This window comes from Lutra lutra, chromosome 1 (genome assembly GCF_902655055.1).
Source record: "Lutra lutra chromosome 1, mLutLut1.2, whole genome shotgun sequence".
NCBI classification, from domain to species: domain Eukaryota; kingdom Metazoa; phylum Chordata; class Mammalia; order Carnivora; family Mustelidae; genus Lutra; species Lutra lutra.
In genome coordinates, this window is record NC_062278.1 from 92,966,520 (window position 1) to 92,978,627 (window position 12,108).

Consider the following 12,108-nt stretch of genomic DNA (forward strand, 5'->3'; position numbering starts at 1 on the left):
ACCCCCTTATGAATTAAGAGGGACATAATTCAACCCATAACCATTGTTCTTGGAGGAATTAAAAGAGAAGCCTGCATCCATACTGTAAGAGAAGTTGTGTGAGAAGTGTGGCCACAGTTTGGAGAAGCTGATAATAAGACAGTATGGAAAAGCTGTCCAGACTTCAGTAGCCTGGATGGATTTGTGGGCTGTGCAGCATTCTTGCAGAGATTCCTAACATGCTAGAGAAGGGAATTCTGGCAAAAGCCCTTATTTCCTGTTGTCAGTTGAGTCTGGGACTTATGCTTTATTATCTAGGCATTTGTTAACTGGGCTGAAGATGTTGGGGCTACCTTGGGGCTCACTATTCCAAGACTGATAAACCACAACTCAGGACTGTCAAATGACTCTCCTAAGACCCCACTGCTAGTACATGGCATGAACAATTTCTAAACACAGTGTTTTTGTGTGATCTTTCCAAAAGAAGAAGAGAGAGAAAGAAATTTGAAAATAAAGAAGTTAATACCCCAAGTTGTTATTTCTGTTATTAGAAGATAAACTATCTGTCACATAATTTTATCTCCAATAGCTTACATGTAGTAGGACCCCCCCCCCCCAAAAAAATATACTTTTTGAAAGACTGAATAATATCCAGGTAGAGATATGCAGATGCTGGGGAATTAGAAGAGAGGTTGGGGGAGAGATTCAGATTTTAGAGACATGAAGAATAAGGGAATAAAAAGAGAGTAAGAATAAAGAATAAAAGAGACTAAAGAATGAAGAATAAAAGAGAGTAAGAAGAAGAAAATTTTAATGAAATTTTAGTAAACATTAGTTGGGAACAGAAAGAAAAAAACTCTAAGTCAGGGAGCAAGGAAATTTTACAGAAGAGAGAAAAATAAACAGAAGCGAGTAGTGCTCCAGGGGTTGAAGAATGCAAGGTTTTTCAAGAAAAGGGGGATGGTCAATAGTATTAGGATCAACAACCTAGAATTAGGGTGAGAAAAACATAGGAGACCTCATTCTCCAGGATGACAAGGAAGGTAGAAGGAGAGAAGATCTTCAAAGATGTATACAGATCTTAAGGTGAAGGGTAGAGAGGCAGGTTTGCTTAATGATATGTCCTCTTTAAGGAACGGGAAGTTGAGACACATGTTGAGAGTGAGAGAAATCAACATAAACTGGCACCTGGGAATAGAAGTCAAGTTTTGGTGCAGTTTGTGTGAGTATTAAAAAAGAAAGTTGAAGAAAAGTAAGGGGTCCCCAGCTCCAGCCTCAGTGAGGCCAGAAGGGGATGCTTTCTGGGTTTTTGCTTAAGAAAATTAATAGTTGGAGAGCAGGAGTGGCTTTATGAGTAGGCTGGGGATTGAGGATGATTAGGGAAAAATTAAAGCAGGACGAAGACCAAGTAACAAAAAGCATTAAAGTTATATGGTGAGAATATGATTGAAATGAGTGACTGAATCCCAGCTAAGTGGAAAAACAAGGAAAAGCCAAGAGGTTTAAATGACAAAAGGCCCAGAAGAGGGGTGTATAAGCCATACAGGCTTTGTTTGCAGGAAATTTAGAAATGAAAAGGACAGAATATCATTCATTAAACATCTGCTTCTTTTTAAAAAATTGAGGCGGAGTGTGAATTGAGTTATGTGGGCACCACTCACTTTGAAGTTTCTCCTGTTGGCCAGAAGCATGATATTAAGAAATTAGTGTCGACGATTATTGTTTCCTGAGATAAGCCTTTGCAATTTCCATTTTATATTAACTATCTAAACCTGGCCATTGGATTTCCTATTTATCATTCAATGACTATTAGAGCACTAGCTGTCAAAGTTGATTTAACATATCTTTTAATTGTCAAGATAACATATCTTTTAATTGTCTGGTAGCATAAGTATGGGCAGGGGGGGTTTCCTAAAATGTAACAGAAGATAGGTATTTAAAATTCCAATTAGTAAAGAAAGTAGAGAAAGATAAGTTTGTATAATAAAAAGAATAAAAATTCCTTTTCATCTCAGCATTCTAGCTTTCAGACTTACATTTCTTCATCTATTTCAGAGAATATTGAGCCTTTATATTCAGTTCTCCTCATGGCAAAGCATTGCTGGTAATGTTCAGACTTGCCTGTGTATCCATGAAGTGGAACTACACTTCCAAATGAATTTTTCTTCCGATCAGTGGCCTTTTCAAGTATCTGTTATCTTTCAGCCAGCTATTCAAATGTCTCCCTAAGTGAAAACAGAAGAACCAAATAATAAAATGACATTACCAACCTAGGGAGGCTTACTTCCACTTCCTCTTCTTGCATCTCGGAGAGCCATTTGAGGAGTTGATGAGCAGTAATTCGCTTTTCCATTTCTTCTATGTGCACGTCTTCTGCAGGAAGTACGATGATTAAACTAAACTTATCACCTTTATAAGGTAATTCCAAAACCTGGTAGTTCATGGACGATTCAGAAAAATAACCTGAAACAGAGAAAGAAAATATTAAGTAAATATCCTTGGCAATTCCCAAAATCATGCTTTGGAGGGCGATTTTTCATATTACCATATTTTGTTCTCACAAGAGTCTTCATCTTTGGGATTTTGACTGCTGCACCATCTTTCTTAGTAAAATTCATCAACTGTGTGCTCTCTTTTGTGAATTTCTGCTTCCAATCACCCTTGAAATAAACAGCATTCACCAGGACAAGCCGAGTCAGAGGACCAAAGTCTTCCTCTGAAAACATGTCTTTAATTTTCCCTGTGATGCGAGTGGAGGAGGAAACAAGAAGAGATAAGCAATAGTGGTTCAGTGGGACTGCTTTATATAGCACTGAAACTAAAATTTCTTTTGCAGATCAGTTATAAACAGGTGCTTTCTCCTCTAATCTTGGCAATTCTGAGAGTAAAAAGCAGCACTATTAAACATTTCACTTAGAAACAGGGACAAACAGATATTACTAGGAAACGGGAGATACAAGACTCTCTGAGGCAAATCTGGACAGACCTACTAATGGACTCTCTTCAGCAAGATTATTTGTGTGAATTGTTTTTCAGCCAGAAAGAACAAAAACTGAATGTCTCCGCCTGCATATTTACTCATAGTTTTCAAACTTTATTGCAAGTTTCTCCAGCAGGTCAATCAGAATTAGTAAGTTAATGGTACCCTCAAACCTTCTGTTCCCATGGCTAGTGCCAGTGACTGCTGGAGAAGGGACAAGAATGGAGTTGCTAGCATGATTTTCTTCTTCTAAACAACCACCCAACATAAAAGCATGACTGAGTGCCATGGAGCTGTCTAGGGATGTTCATTATGTGTCCCATTAATGATACTTTCTTGTGAAAGCTGCTCAAAACACCAATCTCACATTCTCAACTATGCCTCCCTGTATGAGGCTTCCTATAAAGAATATGGCCGCCATTTATGCCATCATAATTTTTTGCAGCAGAATGGATGACCAAAGAAACAAACCACTGTTAAACAAGGACCTGATATATGTTTGTTATTTCACATACATTATTCTCAAACCTTCTAATAATCCTGAAACGTTCTAATACTATCCTCATTTTAGGTGGGGCACAGCTTAGAACTAGGTAGGATGTGAATTCAGATCTGAGTAACTTTAAACTTGTGTTCTTTCTACTGTGTGACTCCATAGTCCCTGAGGAATTTTGGCTGGCTTGTATTGAAATTAAAGTTTAGATTACCACATTTATGATAGGACTATCAACATTTCTTATTAAACATTAACCTATCCAACTAAGATGTGTTATTTAATATGTGGAAAAGAAGGCACTTGAGGTTGACAGATCTAATTTTTACCTGGCCAAAGATATTATTTCTTTTTTTTTTTTTTAAAGATTTTATTTATTTATTTGACAGAGAGAGATCACAAGTAGACGGAGAAGCAGGCAGAGAGAGAGAGAGAGGGAAGCAGGCTCCCCGCCGAGAAGAGAGCCCAATGCGGGACTCGATCCCAGGACCCTGAGATCATGACCTGAGCCGAAGGCAGCGGCTTAACCCACTGAGCCACCCAGGTGCCCAAAGATATTATTTCTACAGCCATAGATTAAAAACCTATGCTTAAACAAAAAATCATTATTAAAGGTTTTTCCATTAAAATTCTATGAATAGGTGTCTTTCAAAAAACCTGTATGCTTTTCAAAGCAGCTTACAGTCTGTCTCAGTTTTGCCATTTGGTATTAATTTGAATAACAGGAAAGCAAAATGGGAGAGCCCTCTGAGCCATAGTTTAGTAGGAAAATATTCAACCATTCTTTACTCTAGGATATTAAAAACCGTGAATACAATGGCAAATAATGAGTTTATGAAAATGGGAAACTTTACCATCTGTTTTGCTTTCTACCCAGGTATTTATTGTCTCTGCAGAAGTCTTTGCATCCTGAAAATCCACCAGTTTTATGGCACTCTGAAAAAATTCCTTGTTGCTATGGAGATACTGTTCTTTCACAGTGAATCCTTCTTGAAGGTAGAGGGCATTGGCAAGATTAAATGTAAATTCTTGCTTTTTCTCTGAGATGGCAGAGAAAAATGACTTCAGCACAGAAAATTCTTCCCCTAAAAAATAATTATAATGTATACTGACATATTGAACAACATAAAAACAACAGCTTTTCAGCTTTGCTTCTAAGCACTGATTCATATCACCATTTTTTGCACCCTTAGGTATAACTAATGGTCCTTCCTGAGTTAGTATAAATATTTTAAGCATTTATCTTCATAGAATATGCATTTTATAAAGAACTCAGTTCTTAAATAGGAAGATTGTCATGTAAATTTGAAATTCACCAAAAACAAGAATGTGCATTTAAACAGGCATTTAAACATTTAAAAAGGAAATTCCCTTTTTATAGTCAAATTTAGCTCATTCTTACTTGTTGGAAATTTATCTTTAGAACCTCATTCTTTGCATAACATGCAATATTTATGGAAGGAAAATACTAATGAATACTGATGGGGGGATGACAGTGACAAGCAATCTTTTTCAATATTGTTTTTATTTCAGCTTAAGAATTGCTCTGTTGTGAGCAATGGCACCTGTCCAAGTTTTGAAATTTATGAGCAACCCCTATAATCAGCTCTAGAGATACACAAGAATCAGAATTGCCTATTTCTTCAGGTTCATGAATGTATATATTTTGGCTGTCTACATGAACAACAAAGATCTTTAACTGTTCCAACTATTGCCAGTAGCCAAATGAGGCCACCAGAGTCAGCTAGAATTACTGTTGGCCTGTTATTTATTGTTGGCTCATTCTGACCGCACTGTTGTTGGGAAGGTAGATGTGCCTAGGAGACAATTCAGCTTTGGTCCTTGTTCAGGGGCTTCCTATTCACGACCAAAGATATTGATGCTTTTCATTCCCTTCTGGCTTAATCCTAGGACTCAATCATTGAGTCTAGGAACTGTATTTCAAATCTAAGCTACTTTCAGGGCCTTTGTTATATTTTCAGTTAAATAAAATGCTATTTTTATAACTTAAAAGTTGAGTATAGGCAATTATTCTTTATTGGAGAAAACATAAATGGCTTGTCATTAGAAGATACCCACCGAATAAAGAGAGAAAAGTTTTAATGAGGAGTTGTCTTGAGTTGTCCATTGGAAATAAGGCATTTGTGTGTGTGTGCATGTGTATGTATGTGCATACACTTTATCGGAGAGCTAACAGTCATAACATCTTTGTGCAAATAAGAATACATTCTCTTACTGGTGGAGGTGGGGGAGGGCTATAGCCCCATGGCCTTCTATCTTGTCTGGCTGAGTGGAGCCTACATTTCAGTCCCCACTTCTCTCCTTGTCCTCCCCTGCTTTCCTGCAGGTACAACCCATATAACCATACTGGAGTCTCTGGGAAGTATATTTCATTATATTTCAAACTCCATGATGCTCCATTCTTGGGGATATAGATATAGACATAAACAATTTTAGCCATAAGAACTTATTACCCTTTGAAGAATTTCAGCAAGTCCTTACAATCCTAGAATTCTTACATAAGGAAGGGAAGAAGGTTAATCTATTTTACTTGTTTATGCAATTTCTGAGGCAATCATTTGCAATTTAAAGCTGAGGGAAATATCTCAATAAATGGGAGGCTATAGAGAAGACTTTCTGAGTGAAAACGTGAGTATTTTCAAAAGAATTAAATAAGGTCAGAAATGAAGTGGCAGAATTTGAAACTAATCTTCAGAAATTTTTAATTTATGAGCATTTTTAAAGGAATGGGGGGAAAAAGAAAGGGGGAGAAAAATAGTTCTGACTCATTTGTCAGTGCAAAAAGATTTATGTCAAGTACTTAAGGTCTAAGACTGTATGACAAACAGTCAGTTGCCCTCTGATAAATCACTGGATTCAGAAGTCAATGAAAAATGTCATCAAGTAGCACAAGTTTGAAGGAGAATATAAAGATATCTGCCTTATAAATTTGATTAAATTTATAGATTAATAACCTCTTTTCACACAGATCAAAAAGAATATGTATACGTGGATCCTAATAAGCAAAGAGAATCAATTTATTTCATTTCCTAAAGCAGAGCTAGAGAAAATCTACAGGTCATGGGGTGAATGTAACTTTTGGTTTGATTGTGCTAGACCTTCAGAAAATGTTCCAAAATTCATTACATGTTTACTTCTCCTACAATTAAGGCCCAAAGGCCAATTGTGTGTGAAATGTGAGAGATCCAAACATGAAAACAAAGGGAGTCATAGGATTATAGATTATTTTAGCCAAAAGATCCATATAAATCACTTATTCAAACTCCTCTCTTTTTAGTGAGGAATCTAAAATCCAGACGGATACAGTAACTTGAGAGGAACAGATCATAAGTTTAATTGGTTGCAGAACAGATTCATGGCTTGTTCTCTTTCTATGACAAGCTTGGAATAAGGAAGCACCTCTGTTAGTCTTTGATTAGTAAGCAGCATATTAGAAGCAAAGCCAAAATGGAGAAATATCAGATGCTCAGTAGACTGGAGAAGGTAAATTCTGAGCAGATGTTTCGACAGAAGGGGAAAGAAGACCAGAGGACACTGAGAGCCCTGTGGGGGTAGGATCCCAGGAGTTGTATACCCATCTGTGGAACAAGGCAGGTGTTCACATAAAACAATCTGATAGCAGGAAACGTAAAATATAGACTAACTGAACAGAGAGCACCTTTGATAAAAATTGGGAATAGAAGGTAGGGCCAGGACTAGGATGAGTCAATGGGACACTTATATTGAGCATAAAATTTAAGGAGATGCCAACAGGCTCCATAACCAAGAAGATATTTTGTTGCAACACATTTTTTTAAATCAGTGTTGATGCAAAAAAACCCCGTGAAGAACAAAATATAAAAATATTAAATAAAGACAAGATCATTACTAGTGATTTTCCTCTTCATCTTGGGTTCCAATACCAGTCACCACCTTCTGATCTGACATACCCTAGGTCCCCCCCTTAACACCATTTTGTTCTTCTTTCTCCAGACCCCCTGAGCCTTTTCCATTCCCTTGTCCTCTTCCACTCTGTCCCCTACCTTAACTGTCTCCTTGTTCCTTATTCCTTAATTCCCTCCTCTTTTTTATTTTCCAGAGTTTATTTTTCATATTTTTTCTCTCTCTGGCTCCTCTGCCTTTTCCTTTTGCAATTATCTTCCATCTGTGTCCCTCTCTTTCTCTCTCCCTTAACAAAGCATAATAGAAAGCAGCTTTGGTAGATTTTGTTACATGTGTTAACATACTCATGTTTAATTGTCCACATATATATTCTCCCAAGGAAAATATAATATATTGCCCTAAGGATCCACAGCTCTCAGTGAATCATTTTTGGAATTCATTCTGGACAATTTTCTGAACCTTTCTTCGCCTCCGTGTCCTCGTCTAAGCAGCAGGGTTATGTCCACCTCACAGAGTAACTGTGAAGAGTGAGATAGTGGATACCAAACACAGTAACAGTGAATGCTGTACTATATATATGATTGATAGTGTCGTCCTCATTACTACTGTGATTAGCCTTACATTCACAATCCAGAGTTGTTAAGATTTCCATGTTTCTCTACAAGATATATCCATAGAGAGTAGTTTAAACTTCAGAGATTCTGATTTTGCTTATTTATCATAGAATCAACTTTACATATATTTATAAATGCTCTATTACTTTTCAAAGCAGTATTGTGTGATTTAAATGTTTCTGAGACTATGTAGTGGGATTTGCAGAAATTAATACAGACAGTCAAGACTAAATTTGGAACACAGTAGCTTCATTTTGCATTATTCACAAAGGAAAATTCTTGCAATTAACTTCACCATCACCAACTTCTTTTCTACTTAAAATTGCTTTTATTTAAAACAAAGCAAACAAGACCTTCTAAAGAAGAAAAACAAATCTCTAAATATAATTACTCTGTTCTGAGGCAAACATACTGAAGTTAGTAATAGTGATTAAATTTCCACATCAAAAATCTGGAAAGTTCCTCTGATGGTTAGGACATATTACCTGACAGTGATGCAAAAGTCTAAAATTAAAATCATTATGGAAATTGAGGACATAGTTAGCCAGAGAAATGGACAACCCTTTCTTTTTCTTTCTTTTCTTTTTTTTTCTCTCTCTTTTTTTTTTTTTTTTTTTTCTCTCTCTCTTTTTAAAGATTCTATTTGGGCACCTGGGTGACTCAATGGATTAAGCCTCTGCTTTTGGCTCAGGTCATGATCTCAGGGTCCTGGGATCAAGCCCTGCATCAGGCTCTCTGCTCAGCGGGGAGCCTGCTTCCCCCTCTCTCTGCCTGCTTCTCTGCCTACTTGTGATCTCTCTCTCTGTGTCAAGTAAATAAATAAAACCTTAAAAAAAGATTTTATTTATTTACTTGACACAGAGAGAGAGAGAGCACCGAGGAAGGGAGAGACAGAGGGACAAGCAGACTCCCCACGGAATGCTGAGCCAGATGTGGGAGCCAACACAACGCCTATCCCAGGACGCCGAGATCATGGCCTGAACCAAAGGCAGGCACTTAACTGTCGAGCCACCCAGATGCCCCAACAACTACCCTTTTATTTTTTTTTTTAATATTTTGTTTATTTTATAAGTAGGCAGAGAGGCAGGCAGAGAGAGAGGGAGGAGATAGGAGGCTACCTACCTGCTGAGCAGAGAGCCCGCCGCGGGACCCGATCCCAGGACCCCGAGACCACGACCCGAACCAAAGGCAGAGGCTGCAACCCACTGAGCCACCCAGATGCCCCAACAACTACCCTTTTAAACAGGATGACAGCGCTAAAGCTTCTATACAGTATCTCAGACCTTCAGGGGACTCTGAAACAACAACCCTTCATACACAAAAAGGCCTCAGATAGGTTATCTGAGTGCTTTTTAAAAGAGATTTCCTAGGGGCTCCTGAGTGGCTCAGTGGGTTAAGCCTCTGCCTTCAGCTCAAGTTATGATCTCAGGGTCCTGGGATCAAGATGCCCCACATTGGGCTCTCTGCTCAGCAGGGAGCCTGCTTCCCCCCAGTCTGTGAGATCTCTATCTCTCTCAAAGATTTCCTACAGCACCTGGGTGGCTCAGTCAGTTAAGCATCTGCTTTTGGTTCTGGTTATGGTACCAGGGTCCTGGAATACAGGACCTCGTCTGGGGAACCTGCTTCTCCCTCTCCCTCTGCTTGCAGCTCCCCCTGCTTGTGCTCTCTCTCTCTTTCTCTCTCTCTCTCTGTCAAATAAATAAATAAAATCTTTAAAAATAATAATAAGAATATAAAAGCTTTCCTTTAAAAACTATTAACCAAACAAGCTTTTAAAATGTATGTCTACATTACTGCTTTTTCTTGGTCTCAATCAGGTGAAAAAGTTGAATTTTAGTTATAAAACTAATTTTTAAAAGCTAATAAAATAATGAGATATCCACACAAAGATTTCTGGGTGAGGATGTTCACTGCAGCATTTTTATAAGAGAAATATAGGAAACTACCTAATAATGAGAGGTTAAGTAAGTAACAATATTTCCATAAGAGACAATAAAATGCAACAACTAAAAATTATATTCTGAAACTGATATGAGAAAATCATCACAACATAGTGAGAGTGGAAAAATAAACAAATATACATACATAGACACACGCATGCACACACAACATAAGTCTCAATTAAAACTGGCTGAAACAGGACAGAAAAAAATATACTGGTATACTCACAGTTTCATATCTATATAAAAATATCTGTATTAAAAGAAATTTAAAAATAAAAATAAAAAATAAAAAAATCTGTATTAAAAATAGTACATTCTTCTAGTAACATTTTCATTAGAAAGCAATTAAAATGAATTTTTTTTTTAAAGATTTTATTTATTCATTTGACAGAGAGAGATCACAAGTAGGCAGAGAGGCAGGCAGAGAGAGAGGAAGAAGCAGGCTTCTGAGCAGAGAGCCTGATGCGGGGCTCGATCCCAGGACCCTGAGATCATGACCTGAGCCGAAGGCAGCGGCTTAACCCGCTGAGCCACCCAGGCGCCCCTAAAATGAATATTTTTAAAAATTCTCCATTTTATTATAAGTTCACACTTTTGAATATTTCAATTCTGGGACCCTGAACTTCTAATTGGCAAAATAAATTGGGGCACATCTTATCCAGTATAAATAATCATATGTAAGAATCTCACCAGCTGAGGTTTCCTGAAGTTTTAAAGTTTGTCTTATCTGCTGTTGTGCTTTTCCTTTTGCTCCCAGTTGTACCATCCCAAGACCCAACGCTGTTCCCAGAGGGGAAAATATAATGTTGTTCTCGTGAGATAAAGAAATAGCTTGATAAAGGTCCACTGCAAATTCGATATTTCTTTGAGCCAATGGTCTTGAGGCTTGACTTCCAGAAAAAATCAATAGGAGACTCCACAACAAGATCTTACGCATTTTGACCTCTGTGCATTAATTAAAACATCATTAGTTTTCAAAATAATCAGAATTTACCTTAGTAAGTTCCAACAGAAAACTTTTTACCTATTAGAACAGACTATCATAAGATGATTCTCATTCCAGTTTTCAGATGAAGGATCATCTTTTAGGAGAAATAAGGCCTGTGCTAATGGCATTTTTATATTCCTTCAAGAACTAGATCAAAACACAAAGCAGTCATCTAAAATCAAAGAAGTTATAATTGTGGAACACTATCAATAAGCAATACTATCTCTAAATAGCTGTATGATACTTTTTCCTATATTTCCCAGGATTTTAAATGGGATCAACTCTAACTCTTTATCAAGGGAATTCTCTGTCCACTCTACTCTAAAACTGTTTGTAGATCAAAAGAGAAATAGAAAAAAAATGAAGACATTCTAGTGTGGTTTTAAACCTACAATACTAGAAAGTTAACACATTTTAAATCAGTTTGAGTAATCTGGCAAAGTCTTTGCAGTAGGAATTTTCACACTTTACACAATCTCACTTCTGGAGAGCAAAATACCCCAAAATCCACAGTGCACTTTTTTCAAAGTGAGGAAAAACAAAACTTGGGAAAACCATAAAGAAACACAATTACCATCAAATACAACTGATACAACAATAACAAAAGAAGAAAGCAATTTTTTTAAAAAATCAAAGAATAATTTGAAACTTAACACATACAAAAAAGGTGTAATTGAAAACTTTGTACAAATTTACAATACTAATGACACCTCATTAAAGTGTTCTCCACTAAAAATGCAGGAAATTCAGCCATCTGACTACATCTTGAGAATGAGTTTCATGATATTACCACAAACTTCATGAAATACTGACTCTGAAATCCTTATAAATTTTAGTGACACTACTTTTACCTTACAAAAAACACATCTTAGTATCCCTTAGTAACTCCTAGTTTAATAGGTTACTAGGAAATAATGTTCATTGGGGATAAAGATGAAAGCCTCCAGAACAATGTATTGTTAGCCTTAAAAAATGAAGAACTATATTTCTAAAGTGTTTTATAGACCATTACGAGGGTCATCATGACCCATAAATGGGTCATGTTAAGAGTCACTATTACATATAAAGATTACTAATAGCCAACTATTCTCTAAAACTAAGATATAGAATCATTAGCCAGCTAATATTTGTAGTTAAACTCTGTTTGCTTAGATACACAACTTGAAAAGGAAAAAGACCTCAAAATGCAATTTAAAAAAGCACTTGTT

At 36.8% G+C, this 12,108-nt stretch overlaps 1 protein-coding gene across 4 annotated transcripts in view; it reads right to left on the reverse strand.

Annotated features, from left to right (window-relative positions):
• Positions 1-12,108, reverse strand: part of SERPINI2 (serpin family I member 2) — a 35,676-nt gene that overhangs the window by 22,629 nt on the left and 939 nt on the right. For 2 of the 4 annotated variants that reach the window (XM_047694846.1, XM_047694763.1), the window contains exons 2-5: positions 10,603-10,857; positions 4,307-4,537; positions 2,525-2,719; positions 2,250-2,442 (exon numbers count right to left, since the gene is read on the reverse strand). In XM_047694846.1, the coding sequence (XP_047550802.1) occupies positions 2,250-2,442; positions 2,525-2,719; positions 4,307-4,537; positions 10,603-10,849 (866 nt within the window). In that variant the 5' untranslated portion in view covers positions 10,850-10,857. Of the gene's footprint in view, positions 1-2,249; positions 2,443-2,524; positions 2,720-4,306; positions 4,538-10,602; positions 11,708-12,108 lie in introns of those variants that run through there. The other 2 variants (XM_047694674.1, XM_047694922.1) reach the window with 2 other exon arrangements.